This window comes from Tachypleus tridentatus, chromosome 13, assembly GCF_004210375.1.
Source record: "Tachypleus tridentatus isolate NWPU-2018 chromosome 13, ASM421037v1, whole genome shotgun sequence".
NCBI lineage: Eukaryota > Metazoa > Arthropoda > Merostomata > Xiphosura > Limulidae > Tachypleus > Tachypleus tridentatus.
In genome coordinates, this window is record NC_134837.1 from 202,064,808 (window position 1) to 202,090,492 (window position 25,685).

The following is a 25,685-nucleotide window of genomic DNA, read 5'->3' on the forward strand; positions in this document are numbered from 1 at the left end:
TGTCGTTTCAAGTGAAAATTTCAAAACACGGAAATTAAAACGCTGAAAACCAAATTTCGATACCCATATTGGGCGCATGACAAATAGCCTATTGTTTAGCTTCGCGATTAAAAACAAATGAACAAACGTGTTGATTTAAAATAGTGTTAGATCAACTTATCAATTGATCAGTCATTATGGTGTTATACTTAATATGACAGACAAGATAACAGCATCAACTATACGTAGGGAATAAAATCAGCAATACAACACAGTAAACACGCATAACCGTCAATGTAACACACACACAGTTAGGGTTACATCAGTTGTTAGAATTAGCTTATAGTTTCAAAAAAAAGCCACATTGGACTATCTGCCGTGTCCACCTCGGTGAATCCAACACCGGATTTCAGAGTTGTAAGTTCATAAACTGGAGATACTATTTGTAGAAAGTTACCAAAACGTTATTTCCAAAAGACTACAGTAAATAACGTCTGAAAACAACAATCATACCCTGTCTGGAAAGAAATTATGTTTACATTATAAAATTATTACAAATAGATTAGAAAACGGTTCTAGAACTTAGACTCTTTGCTTTAAGCAAACACTTATACTTTGGAATTATTTAAATGTACTACACTATTAAGTATGAGATGAGTTAAGCTTCTACTGTGGAATGAAAGTGAAATAACACAAGAGTTTACTGAAAACCTAAATACATTGATAATAGGCCAAATACTACATCATCATGGTATCAAGGCGAAAATCATTATCAACATACTTTCCAAACTTAACCTAAGATTCATAGACTCCATAGTTTCCAAAATGAACCCAAGAATAAGAGACTTTATACTTTCTAAAATGAATGAAAGAATCATAGATTTCATAGTTTCCAAAATTAACCCAAGATTTATAGACTCCATAGTTTCCAGAATGAGCCAAGATTCAAAGGCTCCATAGTTTTCGGAATTTATATGTGTTTACTTATAGCAAAGCCACATCAGGCTATTTGCTGAGTTCACGGGGAGGTTTCCTGAATGAACAAGTTTTGCAGTATAGGAGGCGCTGAAAAAGGAAGGAAGAAAATGAATTACTAAATCTGCCGGCTAAAACATGTTTCTAAAAATACGCGATAACTAACGTAGTATGAAAGATATCAAAAATAAATTTAAATAAAATGACAGACATATTAGTCTAACACGAAAAGTTTGTAAACAGCATAAAGTAAGACGGTATCCAAAAGACAAACCACAATACAATAATAAATGATGCAATCTAAACCATTTAAAAACTCATTGGATACCCAAAACTCACACAGGTGGACTGTAATGGCTGTCAAGTGGTGTTAGCGACATGTAAAATATATCATAACATTCATACAAAGATTTGCCAAGTGATATTAGTGGCATGAAAAATATATCATAATATTCACACTGGTGGACTGTAATGTCTGCCAAGTGGTGTTAGTGACATGGAAAATATATCATACCATTCACACAGGTAGACTGTAATGTCTGCCAAGTGGTGTTAATGATATAGAAAATATATCATAACATTCACACAAAGCTTTGCCAAGTGGTGTTAGTGACATGGAAAATATAACATAACATTCACACAGTTGGACCGTAGTGTCTGCCAAGTTGTGTTAGTGACATGAAAACGTATAATAATATTCACACAGGTGTACTGTAATATCTACCAAGTGGTGTTAGTAACATGGATAATATATCATAACATTCACACAGGTAGACTGTATTGTTTGTCAAATGGTGTTGCTAACAAGTAAAATATATCATAACATTCACACAGGTGGACTGTAATGTCTGCCAAGTGGTGTTAGTGATATAGAAAATATATCATAACATTCACACAAAGCTTTGCCAAGTGGTGTTAGTGACATGGAAAATATAACATAACATTCACACGGTTGGACCGTAGTGTCTGCCAAGTTGTGTTAGTGACATGAAAACATATAATAATATTCACACAGGTGTACTGTAATATCTACCAAGTGGTGTTAGTAACATGGATAATATATCATAACATTCACACAGGTAGACTGTATTGTTTGTCAAATGGTAGTAAAATATATCATAACATTCACACAGGTGGACTGTAATGTCTGTCAAGTGGTGTTAGTGACATGGAAAATATATCATACCATTCACACAGGTAGACTGTAATGTCTGTCAAGTGGTGTTAGTGACATGGAAAATATATCATACCATTCACACAGGTAGACTGTAATGTCCGTGAAGTGGTGTTAGTGACATGGCAAATACATCATAACATTCACACAGGTAGACTCTAATGTCTGCCAAGTGGTGTTACTTTTGTTTGTTTGTTTGTTTGTTTGTTTGGAAATTTCGCACAAAGCTACTCGAGGGCTATCTGTGCTAGCCGTCCCTAATTTAGCAGTGTAAGACTAGAGGGAAGGCAACTAGTAATCACAACCCACCGCCAACTATTGGGCTACTCTTTTACCAACGAATAGTGGGATTGACCGTCACATTATAGCGCCCCCTCGGCTGAAAGGGCGAGCAGGTTTGGCGCGACGGGGATGCAAACACGCGACCCTCAGATTACGAGTCGCACGCCTTAACACGCTTGGCCATGCCGGGCCTAACGAGCAAACTATATCATAATATTCACACAGGTGGACTGTAATATATGTAAAGTGGTGTTAATGACTTTGACAAATGTGATTTTTTTTTTCTTATACTATTGAAAACAAGTCTATTGAAGTAATGTAGAAATTTCTATAACAATTTTAAAAGAAATTAAGTTGTTTTCTTTTTGTTAATAACCTGTGGATTTCTACAGGAACTGGAAATACTTCGTCAAGACGAATACTTTCAAGTTGATATTTAAACAACATATCTTCTACTGACAACGTAAGTTAGTTACGTTGTTCCAATATACTGACTCACAAATGTACCATTAAAACTTAAGGACTTACGTTGCTCGAGGCCACGTCTTCCCTATCTCTCGTGTTATTGTTGCGTCTTTATAGCCCCGTATGACCTCTACCAGGTCTTTAACCCATGTTTTCCCAGAAGACGTTCGTGGATTTCATAATTTCTTTTTGCCTTTATTGTCCTCTTAGGGAGGGAACTGTCGAACTAATTTTCATTTTGATTATTTTTCTTTCTGTGTTTCATGTAAACCATGATCATGTTTTCGTCTGATATTTTAATACCTTTTTGTTTCATCGTCGGCTGTTTTCCTTGTTGACGTTCTGTTGTATACTAGTTTAGTTCTCGTTCAGAAGTGTCATTCATTTTTATTTATGGATTAGATATGGCGTACATTTCGGTTTTGAACAGATTGGCAAGTTTTGTTTTTTGCTTTTTATTCAATTTCATTTTTTTCAGAACAATTAATCCAGTTTCAAATTTTCTTTATAAATAATAATAAACTGATAACAAACATTGTTTGTTAATTATTAATCCAGTTTCAAATTGTCTTTATAAATAATAATAAACTGATAACAAACATTGTTAATTATTAATCCAGTTTGATTTTCTCCCTAAATAAATAATACTAAATTAATTTGAAATATTTTAAAGTAATACTATTCCAGTTGCACATTTTGTCTACTGAACAACACTCAATGTGATAAATAAATAACAAAACACGTGCAGTTTTTATTATCAATTGAAGACCTTTTGATTTTTAGCGATTCGTCGACTTTCAGTACTGAAATCGTAACGTAAAACTTAACGTAGTTTAACACAAAGCTAAGCAATAGACTAGCTACGCTCTTCCCATCTCTGGTATCGAAATTCGACTTTTAACTTCATAACTCAGCACACTTGACGCTGAGCCAGCGTGGGTAGCCGATAAGCAGCCTAAACGTAGAACACAAATAAATTCATAATTTATAAACAAATTAGTAGTTATTTAACAATTAGACTCGTCTTATCTTAAAAACGGACATATCTTTAATTTATAGCTGTTTTTCGTTCATTACTAGTAAAAAAATGTTTCTAAGAACATTTATTTCACACAGATAGCAAGTTCGGTTCTAAACTCTGAGTGTAAGACGTTGTATTGTAACGCTTTTCAACATTGTTTACTGTAGCCAAGGCGACCACTTCCTACGGTAAAGTGAAACTAAAACCATTCTTAGTTCGAATACTTTGGTCAGTGACACCTGAAAGGATTAAAAGCACATTGTTAGGTGATGTTCTCACCCTGTTGAAAACAAGTTCAATACCTTCTAGAGGTGACGTCATATTTTATGCTCATAACCTGTGTAACCTTTTTCAGGTATTTTGTAGTAGGCTTAAGTAAACATATTTCATAAGTTACAGGTGTTTCCTCAAATTAATGTATGAACTGATTTTAACCAAGCAATGATTCATAAGGAGTATGTCAGAGAACACTATAAACAGTGAACATAGAAACAATGTACCTATAGAAACAGTGTAATATAAAAACAATGTACAATTGATAACAATGTACTTATAGAAATAGTATAATATAGAAACAATGCACAATTGATAACAATGTTTATCGAAACAATGAATCTATAGAAACAATGTACAATTGATAAGAATGTATCGAAACAATATACAATTAGAAACAATGCACAACTGGTAACAATGTACCTCTTGAAACAATGTATCGTAGGAACAATTTACTTGGCTCGCATGGACAGGTTGTTTAGGCACTCGACTCCTAATCTTAGGGTCGCGGGTTCGAATCCCCGTCACACCAAAAAGGCTCGCCCTATAGCCGTGGGGGCGTTATAATATGACGGTCAATTCCACTATTCGTTGGTAAAAGAGTAACCCAAGCGTTGGCGGTGGGTGGTGATGACTAGCTGCCTTTCCTCCAGTCTTACACTGCTAAACTAGAGACGGCTATCGGAGATAGCCCTCGTATAGCTTTGCGCGAAATTCAAACCAAACCAAACAATTTACCGATATCAACAATATATAATAGAAATAATGTAAATTAGAAATAAAGTGTAAGAGAAATAACGTAACTTAGAAACACTGTGTAACAGAAATCCAACTATCATAAAAAACTGTGTGGAAACTAGTGCGGTATAGTACGCCATTATATCCAGCAATATATAGCAGCCCCAGGCCTACTGTGTGTTTTTCTTATAGCTAAGCCACATAAGGCTATCTGCTGAGTCCATCGAGGGGGATTGGACCCCTGATTTTAGCGTTGTAAATCTGTAACTCACCACTGTACCAGTGGGGGACCCCAGATCTAATACCATGTAGTAATAAAATATCATGCCTAATATCGCGTACTAATATTAAAACAAAACGGTTAGTAACCATTTCCTTATCAACATCGTAGATAAATGTTAGACATAGACTCATTTCAAGCTTAGCGAGCTGAAAATGATGTATTTTATAAGATGTATGTCTTCTGTATAGCGTGTGTATATTGTCTGAACGTCATAATTCTGTGTTTACACAAACTTTAACTAATAATTTATCTAATCAAGCAGGACTATGAATTAATTACGCTATTAAACAACCTACATTGCACTCCAATCTTTGTTTAGTTATTATAGGCCCGGCATGGCCAAGCGTGTTAAGGCGTGCGACTCGTAATCTGAGGGTCGCGGGTTCGCATCCCGATCGCGCCAAACATGCTCGCCCTTTCAGCCGTGGGGGCGTTATAGTCAATCCCACTATTCATTGGTAAAGAGTAGCCCAAGAGTTGGCGGTGGGTGGTGATGACTAGCTGCCTTCCCCCTAGTCTTACACTACTAAATTAGGGACGACTAGCACAGATAGCCCTCGAGTAGCTTTGTGCGAAATTCAAAACATAGTTATTATATTGTCTTTCCAGTTTCAAATGAGCACGCTGCTAGTCCCCAACCGCAGGTAACCTTGAAATTTAAGTGATTAGGGATGTTTTCTATATCAAGTGACCACGGGGAAGAGGCGACCTTCAAATCACCTATACACTGAACCCATCGCTTGACAACCACAAGAATCTGTCACCTGAGCGAAAAAGTCAATTTAAAGTGTGGAATAGGAAGAGGTTGTTGACAAGTTGTAAGAGCTGCAATTAAAGTTTGGTTGTTGTGATCACATCCAATAGGTTATCTTCAGGAAAAGAAAATGAAACTTCAGCATTGGAATTATTTCCTGAAGTTTTTATTCATTTCTGGGCTGGCAAGTTGCGGTACGAAACAAATTTCTTTTACTCCGAATCTGCCAAACGTCCGAGTCCTGGTACCCATTCTTACAACAGAAGAGTTAAATCAGGTCATCCAAAGAGCTCATCTCAGGTAAGGAAACGTACAATCACGAGCTTTTACAATAAATTAAACTAGTTCAGACTTCCAATTGTTGGCACTATGATGTTGTGTCTTAAACTTTACCTCCTACATACTTGGATAAGATGTTTTTTTTCACTTCAAGTCTGATGACAATGTCACATGGCACATTGTACCATAATGTAATATCTTGTAGAAAACTAACCGTTTATATAGTGACAGTGTCACATGGTACATTGTAACATAATGTAATATCTTGTAGAAAACTGACAGTTTATATAGTGACAGTGTCACACGACACATTGTACCATAATGTAATATCTTGTAGAAAAGTATTAGTTTATATTGTGTCAGTATCGCACGACACATTGCAAATTACAGCTGGCTGTGTCTTGGGATGGTTTGCAAAGCTTCTTAAGTTTTGATTTAAGTTGTCTCCTAAGAGCCAAAAATTACCAGTAGGCTTTCTATGTTCTGCTCAGAGTAGGTATAAACCTCCAGTAGGCTCTCTATGTTATTTTGAAAACAGATAATATATATATAAACATGTTTTTTTTGACATAATGAAATATCAGATCTTTATTATACATTTCAGTTGACTAATTCCGATATCATAGTTACCGTCACCAAAACTGCATTACTGGCATTAGTTGGCTGATTAATTAGTTTTCATTTTTTTTACTCTACTATGGTAGTACAGTATGCTTGAGAGAAATTACAACCAACTGCTTATTGGTTCTTCATTTGTGGAATCTGTACAGAGATTAATAACAAAAATAATCATTAGCAGTTTTCAGGTTTCGAGAAATTCGTTAAACAAAGGTTCTTTTTTTAATGGAAATAATGGGCAAACATATAAATATAAATTTAATACGCATCGTGACTTTGCTATCGAAAGAAGAAACTTGTTTTGTCTCTGAACATTCGCTTAAAGCTACACTAAGATTACCTGCTCTAACCCTAAGTTTGGAGAGGTAGAAGGCAGTTAGTCAACAATACTTCTCTCGCCAAATACTAGGATTTAACCGTTACACTTTTAACGCACCCACAATTTTCTAGTACGAAATGCGATTATTTTCCGGTAATAGGTCTCACACATTTACAATCTGACTCGATAACGATTGAGCCACGCTCGAACCGCCAGGAAATAACTTTCAAACATAACTCAATACAATGTTTGTTTCAGGCATTTTAATGCAAAAAGAAAGCGTTGGTTTGAAAAGTTCATAAATGTTGTTTTAAAGCTGATATTTTTAAATAGTAAATAATGAAGTAATTGTACATATATATATTCAAGGTGCATGTGTTCTATAAAGATGAGCCATATATGTATATAAAATTACGTCTTTAAACTCCAAACGAGAAACCAATAAACTTGATAGTAGTGATAAAAACATATATTTTCCTTCTTTGTTTAACATAATTATAGATTTCATAACACACGTGTGTAAAACATAACTTTTCTATTCTACAAAAGGCCTCCAAGGCATTGAAAAAAAAATGCAGCGTAAGTGATATTTTCATCTTTGTGTAATTTTCGTTTTCTATATTAAAGGGAAGAAGAAATACGTAATGAAACGTTCGACAGTACCGAAAACTTTCATGAACTAAATAACTCTTCTTGTAACATCGACACAATTTTCAAAGCACAAAAAGACATCTCGAATATTTCTCAACTTGCACTTCTTGTAGAAAAGACGTCGCTGTTAATCCACGAAAACTTTAAGTCTTTTGGGTACAATGTTCGGCATGGACTACAGAAAGTCAACATAACTGGCACAGAAATTGACCAGAGCTGTCCTTTCAAGGAGACAGGACAATGTATACCTACCAAATACAGAAGTATAGACGGACATTGCAATAATCTAGACCATCCCTTCTGGGGTAACTCATACACTCGTTATATTCGACAACTGCCGGCTGATTATGGAAACGGTAAGTAGATGCGTTTAAAACGAGTAAACAAATACAAATGTAGACGCTGGACTTTGAAAAGAAGGATATAACTCGTAGACTAGAATTAAAGTTAAATATATAGGCCTAGCTGTAATGATACATGACTTTGAAAAGAAGGATATAACTCGTAGACTAGAATTAAAGTTAAATATATAGGCCTAGCTGTAATGATACATGACTTTGAAAAGAAGGATATAACTCGTAGACTAGAATTAACGTGTCTGTATATTCCATATAATGTATAACATTATGTAACAGAAATTTTGTTTCTAGATAGTATGTGTTATTTCTTAATTGCTTATGTTGTAAAAGTACAAAAAATGGCTAGTAATCCCTTCAAAGTTTGCTTTTGTGACCTGGATAATGAAATTTATAAATTAACCTATTTTCTATGTAAAACAGGCAAATTTGCACACTTTCATTTACATAAGGTCTGAATAAAACAATATATGAATCAAGATTTACATGTATTTGTACTAAAGTTACACAAAAATGTTTAGAAGTAAGAAGGTTTGAGACTGTAATGTAAATCACTTTCACGTATCAGCCCCCAAACATAGTCTCCCATCCTGTTCTCATTACACGCTCCTTGGTAGCAGCATTCAAAGTCCAGTATACATTGGTGGAAGTGCTAGCCCTGCTCTTCTGAGTATGTTCCCATGTTCTCCTTGAATTTATCAAGATGAGTGTCAAGGTTATTTACTTTCAGGGACATCCTGCAGCCCATATTGCCATAGTTCTTTACCAGAGCCTCAACCAGTTTCACATAATTTTTGGCCTTATGATTACCCAAGAAGCCCAAACCACTGCAATAAAGCTGCCCCAAGCATTTTTTTTTCCTTCCTACTAAGTTTCTTGGGGAATTCTGTGTACTCCAGAATCTTCTTTATTTGCAGTCCAACGAAGACACCAGCTTTGACCTTTGCCTCAGACAGCTTAGGGAAGAAACCTCGAAGGTACCTGAAGGCTGCATACTCCTTATCAAGAGCTGTGACAAATTGTTTCATACAGCCCAATTTTATGTGCAATGGTGGGAACAATGCCTTCTGGAGGCCCATTAATGGCTGACACTTGACATTGTGCCTCCCCATAGAGAAATCAGTCCGTTGTGGCCAGTGCTTCCTGTTGTAGTGCGCTGCAGTGTCCCTGCTGTCCCAAAGGCAAAGATAAAATGGAAACTTAGTAAAGCCTCCTTGGAGACACATCAGGAATGCCACTATTTTGAGGTCTCCAATAACCTCCCAGCCATACTAATCATACTTCAAGTATTCTAGCAAGGTCTTGACCCTGTTGTATTCCTCTTTAAGGTGCATCGAATGAGCCAGTGGAAAAGTTCTACAACACTCTAAAAAATTCTTGTAAGTTCTACGACATTCTAGAAAGTTCTTGAAAATTCTTGTAACTTCGAGAAAAGTCTCTCTCAGCTACTCAGTACTGAATCTACCTGGAATCTTCTGGAAAACTGGTAAATTTGAAACTTTCATTACCCAGGTCACAAATGCAAAGTTTGAAGAGAAAAATAGGTCTTTTCCATTTACTTTAGAGATAAGCAACTGGAAAATAACACTTTCTGCCCAGGAACAAGAAAAATTAAAAATTTGTTTTTACATCTTGTCATTTACACATTTTGTATCTGTATATTTCGCATGTGTAATTTACACACTTTGTAGGTGCATGTTATACCAGGTCATCCCATAAGTAATGTCCGAAAATTTAATACAGAAAGTGCATCATCATTTTTGTCTTTGTAGAAGGCATTTATGACTAAAATGTGTAGTAGAACGTGTATAAAAATGTTCAGACAAATAAAAGAAACTAACCTAACTCCACCTATTCAGATCATTAATCAAATAAACCCTTATATAAGATGGATGTGTTTGAGGAGCACATCAGGCATATAATGTTTTATGAGTTTAAAAAAAAGATAAAAATGCAGCAGAAACTACATGAAACATTCAAGGTGTTTATGATGCGCAGTCTCTCAATGAAAGAAAATGCCGAAGGTGGTTTCAGAAATTCAGATCTGGTGACTACAGCTTAAGTGATGCACCACAATCAGGTTGTCTTGTTGAATTTAATGATGACTTGCTGCTGGCTGCACTTGATGATGATTGTCCTGTAACAGTTAAGAAACTAGCACAGAAGCTTAATTCAATCCATTCAACAATTTACCGTTATCTGCAACAGTTTGGAAAGGTGTCAAAACTTACGAAATGGGTTCCCCATGAGTTGACAGAAACCAATCTTAGAGCAATCTGCTCTGCACTCTCATGAACGTAACACCTTTTTTGGATAGGCTAGTGCCTGGAGTTGAAAAATGGAAATTTTATGAAAATGTTAATCGCCACAGACAATGAATGGCTCAGTGCAGGTAGACTGGCTGAAGCACAGCTCAAAATGGACCTCCACCCAGAAAAATCTTGTTAAGCATTTCATGGGATATTGTTGATGTGATCCACTTTGAGTAGCTACCACGTATTATAACAAGTATATCATACTTCTATTGTCAACAGTTATAGTGCTTGAATGTTGTACTGAAAGAAAAGAGGCCTGCTTTGATCAATCATAAAGGTGTTGTGTTACACCAGGATAATGCACGGCCCCATACAACAAGGATCACATCTGCAAAGATTGAAGAACTAGACTGGGAAGTCTTTCACATCCTCCTTATTCTCCAGACCTTGCTCCATCAGATTATCATCTATTCCGAAGTTTGCAGATTTGATGGAAAAGAGCTTGGAACACATGAAGATGTCAAAATTACCCTCTCTACATTCTTTTCCTCCAAACCACAAGAATTTTATAGAAGTGGAATTCAGAAGCTTGTGAATCGTTGGCAGGAAGTAATTAATAATAATGAAACATACATTATTGATTAAATAACATTAAAAGCATTTGAAATCTTTTCTCTTTTTCTGAACCTAAAATCGGACATTACTTAATGGATGAGCTGATAGTTAGACCTACTTCTGTATAAAATTCATAATTTTTAATGCTCTTGTATGCTCCGTTCACTTTATACGCTTTACCTGTATATAATATATAACTTATCTTCAGAAACTCTCCATTAGTATGTAGCGCCATCCATTGGGTTGAAAAGATATTTTAGGTACGTGTATGATATGTTTACCATTTATATTATACCTGTATATGTACATATGTAACGAAATATCAAAAACAGATACTTACAGATCAGTCAAGTAAATTAGAGAAAGTTTGTAGTGATAATCCGAGCCGTGATTGGGTAGCTCTGTAATGGATAAAAAATTACTGATTTAGAAAATTTTAAATTGTTATACCGTAAATTTTAGCAACGTTTTATACGTATTATGAGTATATATGTACATAATGTATCGTAACTAATACTTTGAATGGTAGGTTTATCATTTAGTAAGGTGGTTTTCTGACGCGTGAATTATTTGGAAATCTTTTTTATTTCTACTCTCAAGTACTACTGTATTTAAAACCAAAATCAGTTTAACTTACACATCCTCTACGTCTGTTTTCACAAAGTAAGACAGAGGCCAATATTTGATATATAAGTTTGATGGTAGTTTTAACAATGCAGTTTACATCTGTGTTGAAGTTATTTAATTTTTGACATTTCAGTTAATAATTTATTTATTATGTAATTGACTCATCCTGCTTAGTTCCACGTTTTGACAAATTATATATCTTTTCTTCTTTAGAAATCAATTCTCCCCGTATTAGCACGAATGGAAAACCTTTACCGAGCGCTAGACTGGTCAGTTCTCAGCTGCTGGGCGGTAAGGACAATCACCCACAGGGTCATCTGTCAGTGTTAGCAGTAATATGGGCAAGCTTTATGTTAGATGACATCAGTCATACAACCAAATTCACAGGTTAGGTCACATATGGAGTTTTATTTATACTCACGTAAATGTGTTTCAATAAACAGAACTTGATATATACTCGAGCTGTCTTACTTGGTACAGAGACGATACTAATATAAAAACAACTTTTGACCATCACCAACTAACAGTCTTACTTATAAATAAATGCATGAAAATATAAAGGATCGCTGTAAGAGGAAAACATATATTTAATCAACATGTATAGGATTTTTGTCTCTCTTTTGTTTACACACAGGTTTCCGATCCACAAACTTGAAATGTTGCAACGTCACAGAAGAACCCGAACATCCAGAATGTTTTCCCATCGATGTAGTATCCGATGACGTCTGGTATGGTAAATACAATCAAACCTGTCTTCAGTATGGTCGCTCAGCCACAGTTTTAAGAGAAGGTTGTACCCTCGGCCCCAGGGAACAAATTAACCAAGCCACATCGTTTTTGGATGGATCTGTCATCTACGGAACAACAACTAAAGCAGGCCACAATCTACGAGTCTTTCGAGATGGTTTACTTAAAACCCGTCAAAATGAGGAAGGAAAAGAAATCCCCACAGCTAGTACGTGCACAGAGACTTGCTGGCACGAAACGAACAGTTCTTGTCTGGATCCTCGTCTGTGGTCAGATATTGGTACCATGGCTCTCTATATTGTGTGGGTTCGTGAGCATAACCGCATTGCTCGGGTTCTCAAGCAGCTCAATCCGTCTTGGAATGACGAAGTTCTCTACCAAGAAACCCGAAGGGTAGTCGTTGCTGAACTTCAGCATATCACCTACAACGAATTTATACCCGTCTTTCTTGGATTCGAAACCGTTTCTAAGTTTGGCCTTAGTTTAAGACGAGGAGATTATTTTCGTGGATATGATCGCGAGAAGATAGCTGGAATATCAAACGTTGTAGGCCTAGTGATGAGAGGAGCGTTATTGTCGGTCACCCCTGAGTTTTATGAACTGATAGGTCCAAAAACCCTGGGATTCGAGGGAAATGTATCATGGACTACAACGCTATTTCATTCTTCCAGTCTTGTCTACACTTCAAAATTACGTCACCTAATAATGGGGACTTTGATACAGAGTGCAATGCCTGTGGACATCAACGTCAATAATCAAGAGCTCTTTAGTGAAGGTACTAAATCTGTTTCTTTAATATAAAAGACACAGTTCTACAAAAGAAATAATTTTTCTTCAGTGTAAATGACAGAGGGTCGCAGGTTCGAATCCCTCTCGCGCCAAACATGCTCGCCCTTTCAGGCGTGGGGGCGTTATAATGTGATGGTCAAGCTCCCAATATTCATTGGTAAAAGTGTAACCCAAGAGTTGGCGGTAGGTGGTGATGATTAGTTGCCTTTCCTTTAGTCCTACTGCTAAATTAGGAACGGCTAGCGCAAATAGCACTCGCGTAGCTTTGAGCGAAATTCAAAAACAAACAAGCAAAAGTGAGAGAAGGTTGCTAAAAGAAGGAGAGCATAAAATACTGTAAAAAATAATTATTTTTAATTTTATCGTTTCTTGTAGACACAGTTATGCCCTCAAGTGGCACAACGGTATGTCTGCGAACACACGTAGCTTCAGACTGGGCAGAGCACAGATAGCCCATTGTGTATCGTTGTGCTTAATTACAAACAAGACACAATTATAGTAGAACGAGACAAACAATAAGATGAAGGTATAAATGAGATTTTAGTACGTTCTTTGTTAAGTGTAATATATGTTTCATGTTTTTGTTTTTACAGTTTACACTAATGCTAACGCATAGGTGCAAACATAGTTAAAATTGATAGTGAGGATATATGGAGTTTTATAAAGTGTTGTATGCTTAAAATATGGCTTCTGGTACCTGAATCATGAGTGGAACTTAAAGAATGTTTTGGTAGCTTCTGCGTGGTTGTTGTGCCAGTAATAAACAAATAAATATACATTATCTTAACATCAGAAAATACCAAAACAAATTGTTAAAATCGTCTCAAAAACAAATATCCGATCAACATTTCAACTAAATGATTTTTGTTTGTTTGTTTTTGAATTTCGCACAAAGCTACTCGAGGGCTATCTGTGCTAGCCGTCCCTAATGCAGTGTAAAACTAGAGGGAAGGCAGCTAGTCATCACCACCCACCGCCAACTCTTGGGCTACTCTTTTACCAACGAATAGTGGGATCGACCGTCACATAAAAACGCCCCCACGGCTGAAAGAGCTAGCATGTTTGGCGCGACGGGGATGAGAACCCGCGACCCTCAAATTACGAGTCGCACGCCTAAACACGCTTGGTCATGCTGGGCCTCGATTAAACGAGATAGAGCGATTTAAACGAATGTGATACACATATTTTATATTATAATTGATAGTAATAATGACGGATTCTATTGTTTCCATTTCCAGGTATAGATGTTATGGCTCTTCTTATCCAGCAAAGCCGCGATCATGGAATACCAAGTTACACCGCTTGGCGAACGTTTTGTGGGTTTCCACTTGTGAAGAGTTTTGAAGATCTCGAAACTTTTATCGACAAGACTATTGTAAAGCTCTTTCAACAGATATACAAAGTTGTAGAGGACATTGACCTTCTTCCTGGAGTACTAGCAGAAAGGCCCCTAGAAGGGGCGATGGTTGGTGAAACCCTAGCCTGCCTTCTAGGATACGAATTCTATCTACTTAGGGGCTCTGACCGATTCTGGTATGAAAATGACCTCCCCCCTTCAGCGTTTACGCTCGAGCAGCTTCAGGAAGTCCAGAAGGTCACGATGACACGGATATTGTGTGACAACATTTTTAACGACGGTTATATTCAGCCCAATTCATATCGAATCCCAGATCCATGGCTCAACAACTTCGTTTCATGTAAAGATAAACTTATTCCGTCAGTGGATCTTAGCAAGTGGCGCTCCGAGGTCTCGTTTGAAAACATTCCACCGGAAGCCATTGCAAATGCTCTCAGAAACACCTTGCGTTTTTTAGAGCCTTCGAGAGCAGAGGTGAATATCACGAACTTCTTTAATCAATCAGAAAGTCATCTGGAAAACACTCTTGATCCATCTCAAAGTCGGGGTCTTTTACGGGCTACTGTTCAGTCTCGTTTAGTCCATACTCAGTCCGTCCTTCTCGAAGAGGCAACAAGACATGTGATCCAAGAACTAACTAGAAACTTAGACCCCGTTAAAAAGAAAGAGAAGATATTAGATATACTGCCCTCTCTCCAGCACGTCCCTTTACTCCAGTACAACCTACATTTCGAGGAACCTAAAGTTTGTGACGATGTACCCTATCCTTGTGACTACACCACTCTTTACAGGACTGAGAGCGGACGTTGTAATAACCTGGATAACCCTGAATTTGGAAAAGTTGCTCAAAATTTTATTCGCCTTTTGCCTCCAGCATACGATGACGACATTTCTTCCCCCAGAATCCGGAGTGTCAATGGTTCAAGTCTTCCTAGCCCTAGGTTCATATCTGTTATGGTACATGAGGACGGGAATGATTCGCACTTGCGATACACCAAAATGATGATGCAGTTTGGCCAGCTAATTGACCACGACATCACACATACCCCGATTCATGAAGGTATGCTAGATTTTATGATGTGCACAAATACAACAGTAAGAGCAGCATCACGTCACACTGTATTATGATTTATCTAAAATACAACAGAAAGAGTAACGCCTTTTTTGTGTTATGATTTATCTAACATGCAACACTAAGAGTACATCGCGTCCCACTCTGTTGTAATTTATCTAAAACACAACAGTAAGAGTACATCGCGTGCCATTGTCTTATGAATTATCAAAAATACAAAGTAAGAGTACATCGCGTGCCATTGTCTTATGAATTATCTAAAATACAACAGTAAGAGTACATCGCTTCTCGCTGTGTCATCATTTCTCTAAAATACATCAGAGTACATCGCCTCTCTTTGTGCTATGACTTACCTATAATACAGAATATCGCTTCCCGTTGTTAAACACATGAATTGAAACTTTACACCAATTTCTCAACACTTTAATCGCCAGGAACCGGACCATAAACTGTAAGAACAACGAAACCCAATACGATTTACAGAAGAATAATCTGTCTGAAACAAAATTATGCTTAAAGTCAACTGTTCGGTCAAAAACAGAGGATGTTGTACACTAGTTTTATTCCCTCTGATCTGTAAGACTAAAGTTAGGGAGGATTTGACCAAAAGCATAAATAACACCTTACTTTACAGAGCTGATAATTATTAACCCAATTTCTCTCTAATAATTATTCTACTGTCTTAGCTGTCAATTTAATTAACCATTATCAGAGACTCAAAAACAACGGTAATAATTATTGTACTACATTGGGTGACAGTGTGATTGGTCACCATCAAAAACTCATATACAACGGTAATAATTATTGTACTACATCGGTGACAGTGTGATTGGTCACCATCAAAAACTCATATACAACGGTAATAATTATTGTACTACATTGACTGTCAATGTAAGTGATAGCCAAAGACTCAAACAAAACTTATGATTGAGTTGTCTAATTTTCTGATTTGGTTTATTTGTTAAGTAAGAATGATGAGTTTAATTTCATTTGTTGATAACCGTCCGATCTGATTTAAACGATTTTTGTTCTTTTCAAGGCATGAATAAAGAGAAACTCGATTGTCGAGCCTGCGATTCTGCAGTAACAGTTCATTCCGAATGTTTACCAATTTCCGTTCCTTCCAAAGACCCATATTATCCTGCAGTTCACAAAGCATCACAAGAAAAGTTCTGTTTGCCATTTACTCGCTCCATGTCTGGACAGAGGACACTAGGAGTTAGGGAACAGATTAACCAAGTAACAGCTTACATAGATGGTTCTGCTTTTTACGGGTCCGATGACTGTGAGGCCAGAGCTCTTCGCACGTTTCATGATGGCCAACTAAAGATGACAAAACATCCTGACGGAGGGGGACATAAACCTCTCTTGCCAGAAACCCTTACCATAAAGGATTGTGTTAGCCATAATGGAGTTTGTTTTCTCGCTGGTGATCCTCGCGTGAGCGAACAACCAGGACTCACGACAATTCACACAATTTTTGCACGAGAACATAACAGACTAGCCCTTCGACTGCAAGACATCAATCCACTATGGAAAGACGAACAACTGTATCAGGAAACAAGGCGTATAGTTTCTGCCTCTTTCCAACACATTATCTATTCTGAGTTTCTACCTAGGGTTCTCGGTTGGGAACTCATGGAGAAATGGGGACTTACTCCTCTCAAGAGTGGCTATTATTTTAACTACGACCCCAATTGCAATGCTGCTATCTTCAATGAATTTGCATCAGCAGCTTTCAGATTTGGACACTCGTTACTTCCTCCTAGTCTGAAACGTATGACAAGTATGTACGACAGCACCGAGAATATTACGTTGGTAAACAACTTCTTTGACAATCATCTGATGTACAACGGTCAGTATTTAACTTATGAATCAGTGACCAATGGAAATATATGTATTGTGGAATACGATATAAATACACGTAAACAACAGCTACCAAAGTAATACTTATTTTCAGTAGGAAAGTGTTATATATACATGTGTATATTTCAAGTAACGTTACGAAATAAAACTGGCTAAACATTTTTTCTATATGTGTGTATATACCGTATTTTACACACTTTTATCTTTAAAAATACTTTGAAAAATCTCCATGCGTCTTCCAACACAAAAGTAATGGGTTGAGACAAGAGGTTAGGTTAGGGTCTACTCAAAACGTCCTCTCATACAGATCGTAATCTAATTATTTACCAATTACAAGTATTTTCAATAACATAAAACATTCAAGTTAACTAATACTGTGGATATACTGTGAAGAATATGAGTTATTTGACTGTATTTACTCAGTAGGTTGAAAAAAAGTGAAGGCTACATCAAGATGTTGGTTACTGATTGAAAAACATTTTTGGTCTTAGAATTGTCTTTACAAAATTAGGGTGCATCTTCCACGATGTAGCGTCTTACAAGGCGTAAAATACCGTATATGGTTTCATTAATAATTTGTATCCTATAAAGGAAGTGTTTCAACAACATATAGTCAATGTTTTTGTACCATTAATCAAAACAACATGATTTCTATAACCACTCGATTTTAAACGTATTTGTTGTAAGTTGTTTTTGTTTCGTAACTATTAAAAAAAATTACTGTAGGAGTCGGCTAGAAAATATGATACAAACCTAATGATAAGTTCGTTGAAAAGATGTCGTTTAAAAACATTGTTTTGCTATTTACTGTCCCTCTAAAACTACCATAATTACTCATACGGCAGCATAATATATAAAATTTGTTCCCGAACCTATGATGTTCCTGGGTCCTAAGGAGGGTCGTGGACTTCGACCTCTAGCGAACGTTTAGTCGCTTCGTTTGGTAAGATGAACTCTGATGCTTCTCTTTAATTTGCTTCCTTCACCTGTCATTTATTTTAATGTTTTCCTACTTGAATGTGTACTGACAGACGTACTTGTAAATTCCAGGTGGTATGATAGACGACATACTTCGGGGGTTATGTGCTGACCCTACCCCCTCGTTTGATACTCAAGTGACAAAGGCAGTGACTCGACACTTATTTGAAGATAAGAACAAACACTTTTCGGGGCTTGACTTGGTAAGTCTCAACCTACAAAGAGGGAGGGACCATGGTATAAGACCATACAACGATTACAGAGAGTTCTGTAACATAACTCGTGCATCATCATTTGAAGATCTCGTGCAAGACATGCCAGAGGACATTGTTAAAAAGTTGTCTCTTGTTTACAGGTAAGTTAGTACAGACATCTGTAGCCTTACTTCTTTTATGTGTCTTAGTAAGCACAACATTATTAAACAACCGTTAGAGTAACAACTTCAAGACGTCACAGTAAAAGTGCATCACGTTATTTTGGACTTGAATCTCACGTTGATCCCTAAACACACGAGGTAATATTTGACTTATATTATAAAAACACGTTTATATTCACTAAATGAAAACAGCTATGAATTTAATCTTTAGACATTTTATTTTATCGTTGAAAATATTTTTACAGCTGGACAAAATCAAATCAAAATAATTCAGTTTCACACTCAGTGTTTTGAAGAGCTTACCAGAGGTACAGCGTTATGTTTGAGGGCCTATAACGTGACAATTCAATGTTTAATCCCTTCGATGTATGTATCAGTAACAACAAGCAGAAGATTTTTAAATGTTTTCTTTTCCTGTTATACCAGAAAAATGACTTGATCTGGAAAACTGATTGTTAAATCTGATACCCATGTATCACACACTAGGAAGAGACATCTGATATTGTGGACACATGTCATCTTGGGCAGCGTAGTTACGTGCTGTTTTTATTTTACAATGCACGAACAGTGTTTCATTTGCATCTGTGAACTGTCAAACAGTAATGCTGTTATTACAAGTGTAAGTTGATATAAGACCAGCATAATAAGTTCCACGTGATCCTGGATTACCTTATACGGCAAAAGACGCCTCAAGGAGCTAAGGCTTCATATACCGTAGTTAGAAACACAACGAATGATGTTTTAAGTCGATTTAATTATTTATTGCCCGATAAGTCTGTTAATTGAAATATGTAATTTTCTGTTTCTACTAAAAAATTTTGCAAACTTTCATTGGATTCTTGTAATTTTTAGTCACTGAATATCTGGAGTGGAAAAAATCAAAAGGTCTGTCAAATGGTCTTATAAATATGGGCTTATTTCACATAAACTCAGGTAACTTCAAGTCTTTGTTGCAAAGTTCAGTAGCATCTGGAACTCAAAGTTTGTGCTGTAAAGTAACCCTTCATTTTGTACTTCTGCCATTGAAACTTTATTGGTGTCAATTTAGTTCCTAGAGGTAAACAATAATGTGCTCACAGTTTGTGCAATGAACGGTTTGGTAAAACACAAAGCTTCTCAGTGGGCTATCCATGCTCCTCCCACCACGGGGGCACAAATCAGTAATGAAACTGCCACATAATATATTCACCATTGTCTTTTTCATCCCAGCTGTAAAAGTGTTTTATGTTTTTCTTATAGCAAAACCACAGCAGGCTATATGCTGTGCCCACCGAAGGGAATCGAACCCCTGATGTTAGCGTTGTAAATCCTTAGAGTTACCGCTGTCCCAGTAGAGGACAAAAATTTGTTGATTGAGCTTTAGTATGTAGAATACATAGAAAACATTTGGAATATATCAGCTATATTTTGATTATATCAGACATGAGAAATTTTTTAAATGTATCAGATATGGCAAACATTGAGAGTGTATCAGATATGGCAAAGATTTGGATTATATAAGATATGAGAAATTTTTGGAATGTATCAGATATGGCAAACATTTAGAATGTATCAGATATGACCAAAATTTGGAATCTATCAGGTATAACCAAAATTTGAAATATATCAGATATGGACAAAAATTTGAATATATTATATATGAACAAATTTTGTAGTATATCATATATGGCTAAAATTTGGAATGTGTCAGATATAGCAGACATTTGGAATATATCGGAATTAGCAAAAAATTGCATTTTTCATTACTAGGGTGTAAAAACCATGGCTACAAGTTTCTGTCGACACATTAGCATGTAATACTTTCAACAAGTATAAGTGACAATTTGAATAAAGATTTCTCAAGCATGTTCTTATGAAGTTTATTAGTTCCTTCCCTGTGACCTTTAATAACGAAATAGCCGACAGGTACCTTCTAGTTACTATTTAGAGAAACATTTATAAACAATTGCTTTGTCCATTTTTTACTGTAGCTGTGGTCTACAAGTACATGATTGTTAACGATGTTAGATAACTGGACCCTGAGCAACGTTATTTAGCCTGCTTGAATTGTACTGATGTTATTTTGGCAAGTTTCTAACAAAACATAACATATACTTACATTCTGTTTAATTGTTATGTTTATTAACTAACAACTCTCAAGTATAAAATTATTTTGTGTCTATATAGCCAGGCATAAAAAAAGCATCGTTGTTGGGGCTTACACAAAGCAATTTATTTTTTAAATAATAGTGGTATCATAACTAATTAATAAGTTTCAAATATATTTTTATTAATTTTACAAAGAACACAACACAATACCATGAATATTTAACTTCAAACACAAACAGTTTTATGTTGAATAAATTTTTGATAGCACTACTGTAAGCAATATTTTTAATCTTGTTTGCTAGATTTAGCTGGAGAACATAATGATGACGTTAAAATACAAGTGTTTAATAGTATAAACGAAGAAATGTTTGAAGATTGGACGTCAATATTTCTAGTAATTTCGAGGGTATATTATAAATATGAGGTTTGTAAAAGACAGTTAAGAAAATATCACTGTTTATCTTTTAATGGTTCTGGTTCCATAGTAAGACAGTTGAGAAAATATCACCGTTTATCTTTTAATGGTTCTGGTTTCATAGTAAGACAGTTGAGAAAATATCACTGTTTATCTTTTAATGGTTCTGGTTCCATAGTAAGACAGTTAAGAAAATATCACTGTTTATCTTTTAATGGTTCTGGTTCCATAGTAAGACAGCTAAAAAAATATCACTGTTTATCTTTTAATAGTTCTAGTTCCATAGTAAACTTTAAGGTTCTACATCTACCATGCTTCAGCCTGGTCTTCATACCTTCATCTGTTATGGCGTCTATAAATTGATCATTTGTCAATGAATCCATCACTTTATGAGGAGTCTGGACACATTAACTGGACAAGCCATTTGAAATCTGCAAATTTGATTGAGGTCTTTTCTCCGTACCCTCTTCTGGAACTTTGATCTTGATACCTCTTCATGGTGCAACACCCCAAACCTGTTAGATAAAGTAGCTACCATTGCTTGATAGTTGTTAAACTCTCAACTGGGAGATTACCTAATATTAATTTAAATGGATGGATTGTTGTTCACTGTTAAAATAATTTGCAAGTTACACTGGTATGACTTCCATGGCACCTCACCGTTACAGTTCCTTGGTTTGTTTATTGACCAATGTTGAACTGGCTGTCTTAGTTCTGGAACTGCTTTTGGTAATGACATGTCTGTTACTCCAGCAAGGTCCTACAACAACAGATGGTACGGTGGTAATATATGTTGGATTGGTTTGGTGTTTTATGGCGCAAAGCAACTAGGCTATCTACGCCGGTAATATCTGTAAAACAAGTAAGTTCTATTCTATATTTTTACTAGATGGCATTGCAGTTGGGAAATCCTGACCCGATAGTTTTAATCTTTGCATTTGTTAGTTCATATTATAAATGTGTTATTCTGTATTTAATAATTATTTGTTCCAGTTTTTGGTAAAGCTACGGCTGATAACGAGATGATGTATTTTATAGGAGTGTAGATGATATAGACTTGTTTACTGGTGGTTTGGCAGAGCTTGCCGTCCCTGGAGGACTGGTGGGTCCTACTTTCGCCTGCATTATTGGTTTTCAGTTTCAGAAGCTTCGAAGGTGTGACCGATTTTGGTACGAAAATGCGAATGTGGTCGTTCGATTCACGAAGCAGCAACTCCAGGAAATCCGGAAAGTGACTCTTGCCAAAATTATTTGCGAAAATGGAGACGATATTGATCAAATTACCACAGACGTTCTGGACAGGGAAAATCCGTTCCTGTGAGTCTTGTACTTAGTTATAATGTGTTCTATGTGTTTTCTGTCATGGATCCTTGAACTGAGTCTCGCTACTTTTCCTTGAACTAACTTTCGGCAAACTTTTACAACTAAAAATTATACAAGACTGTTTTGTATTTTATGACTTTACGTAAACATTGTTAGCCTCAAAATAAGTGATATTTTAGAGAATCTGGCTGGCCTGGTGGTTAGGGCGTTGTTTGACTTGCGAACTGCGGAATCGAAATCTATAATCAAGCATTCTCGCTTCTTCAGCGGTTAGGGTGTTATGATGTTACGATCGGTTTCACTAGTGGGGGGTGTTGACTAGAAAGTTCTGAAAAGTTGACGTCACGTTTTCTAGTAATTTCAAACGCATATTATAAACACGAGATGCAAAAAGTTGTTTCAGAATAGTATAAGTGTTTCGATTGTTATTTCTAACTGATAGAGTGAATCAGCCAATGTGTTTCACTCCAGTCGTTAAAGTATACAAGTAAGTTAATTTTTACATTCTTGTAATGTAATTAACGCCATTTTTAAAGGTGGTCTTCACGTTACTAGAAAGTTCAATCTTATAAATACGTTAAGAAAGAAAGAAACTAATTGTTTAACGTTTATATGGACTGAACTTCGAATTATGTTTACCAGATAATTTAAAATGACCCGCCAACGAAAGAACAGTATTAAAACAATAGAACTATTCATTAGTATGATGGTTTGTGACAATCCTAGCATGGCCAGATGGTTGAGACACTCATCTTGTAATCTGAGGATCGCGGGTTCGAATCACCGTCACACCAAACATGCTCGCCCTTTCAGCCATGGAGACAATATAATGTGACGGTCAATCCCACTATTCTTTGGTAAAAGAGTTGGCGGTGCGTGGTGATGACTAGCGCAGATAGGCCTCGTGTAGCTTTGCGCGAAATTAAAAACAAACCAAGTCAATCCTAGCAAACTAAACTTCATGATTTGTCCAGAAGTGTTCTACAGAGTACACAATAAAAAATTAATTACTAAAAAAATAAAATGAATGGGGCCAACTGTTCGTGAGGAAAAGCAATTTCAATAAGTAACAAATAAATAAAAACAATTCAACAACCAGGAAAATTTACTTGAGATAATTAACACTTAAACGAACTTTACTTATCCAGTAAACTATAGTTGTAATATCAAAGAATAGGTCCATTAAAATCAAGGAGTTTCCAGTTTGTAATTCTATTGATTCAGCTGGCCTTATGTTCAGACTGTACACGACATCAAAGTTAGCTTGATAATGAACTACTCTCCCAGACTTGTTAATGAAAAGAGAAAAATAATTCAGTTATTTCAAACAATGAAATTATGTTAACTGAATAAAATAATTACAGGAAATATCAGCCCCTAACAGAAACAAAAAACAACACATTTCTCTTTCAAAGCCGATGCTTTATATGAACAAACGGAATGTAAGAGTTGAAATATATAGCGAGAATAAGCGGAAATTCACTAACATGGGTGTCCACAAATTATGGGTCGTGACCTCATGAAGGCTGCAGTAGGCGTGAAAGAGATCGTTTTTATTGTAAATCTTAAATATTCAAAGTGGCTTCATATTCTCAGGCTCTTCGCCTTGTGGTTTTGTTGTAGAAAAGATTGTTGTTTTTTTTAGATATCTGTGCCTAGCCAGAATTTGAAGTGATAGACTGTAGAAGACAATCAATCGCTCGAACTTTGGATCTCGTTTGTAAACCGTTACAACGTTGGTATCCTAATAAGAACAATACTCTTTAGCAACTTTGAGTGGATTTTACCACCACTATTACAGTGCACTGTTAAAGTACAACGAGCATTTATTGCGTCAACAGGACTCCCAGACTTACGGTTTCGACTACGCATTCCTTGGCCATGCTAGTCGAAGTTAATCTTCTAGATTAACAGAGGCCCTTAGTTCATAAGGAAGTTAATCACTGGAAAGTTAAAGTGCTAAGAAAATCACATGAGTTGAATAAATAATTGTTTGTAATGTGTGTCATTCCTGTTTATAAAGTAATCTTAAATACAATACTTGGAGTGCGCCATTAAATTTCCTATTTAAAAAGAAATCTTCAATGTCCACTTCTCAGATACATGCCAGTTACTGTGCAATCACATGAGATTAATCAGTTAACATCTAAATGATTTAAACTTCGAATTAAGGATTCAATATATATACATAAGTCCAAGTTAAACTTCCCACATAAAACTCAAAGTTAAATATCCCAGATATACCTCAAGTTAAGAGTCCCACATGAGAGCCAAGCTAATGATCCCATGTATAACTCCAAGTTAAAGGTAAAACAATTAACTCAAGTTAAGGATACCAAATATAACTCCAGGTTAAGAACTTCAAATATAACTCCAAGTTAAGAACTTCAAATATAACTCCAAGTTAAGAACTTCAAATATAACTCCAGGTTAAGGATGTCAGATATAACTTCAAGTTAAAGATCCCAGATACAACTCCAAGGGTCCCAGATATAACTCCTTTACCAGGTCTAATTTCTACTTTGACAATCTTATATTTTTAAAATTATTTGGAAATATTTTCGTTAAGGTAGATTCAAATGACGGTTATAAAGAAACCTTTACTGTGATGAATGTACTGTGCATGCGTTTACTTTCTCATTCTGTTTCTTTCTGATAAATTGCTGTGATTTTCAGTAATCCTCGCCGATCGTGTGAGAGTTTGCCCTCCATTGACTTGGGCTACTGGATAGAGGCGTCGAAATGTCAAGTCGAAGGTCAGCTGATTGACCGTGGCAGATCTAAACTTGTTACACCGTGCATGTCATGCACGTGCACCACTGAAGGGCCGATATGTCGATCGCTGAAGATTGATAACTGTTCACGTCTTCTTCGAGATTTTTCGAGATACGAAATTATGGATGACATTGTATGCAGAATCCAGTGTGCACACATTCCTTTATAGTGAACTAATGTGTATTGTCAAATTACGTCCGATTTATGTACTGTCAAACATTAATATCTGTATAAA

At 36.0% G+C, this 25,685-nt stretch overlaps 1 protein-coding gene across 1 annotated transcript; it reads left to right on the forward strand.

The window, feature by feature from the left end:
* Positions 1-5,943: 5,943 nt before the first annotated feature.
* LOC143238887 (uncharacterized) lies at positions 5,944-25,685 on the forward strand. The gene is made up of 9 exons (XM_076479509.1): positions 5,944-6,244; positions 7,788-8,167; positions 11,878-12,051; positions 12,299-13,186; positions 14,439-15,617; positions 16,669-17,484; positions 18,546-18,828; positions 22,391-22,669; positions 25,352-25,685. Exons 1-9 carry the CDS (start codon positions 6,075-6,077, stop codon positions 25,617-25,619), a joined length of 4,437 nt encoding a protein of 1,478 aa, XP_076335624.1. The 5' UTR covers positions 5,944-6,074; the 3' UTR covers positions 25,620-25,685.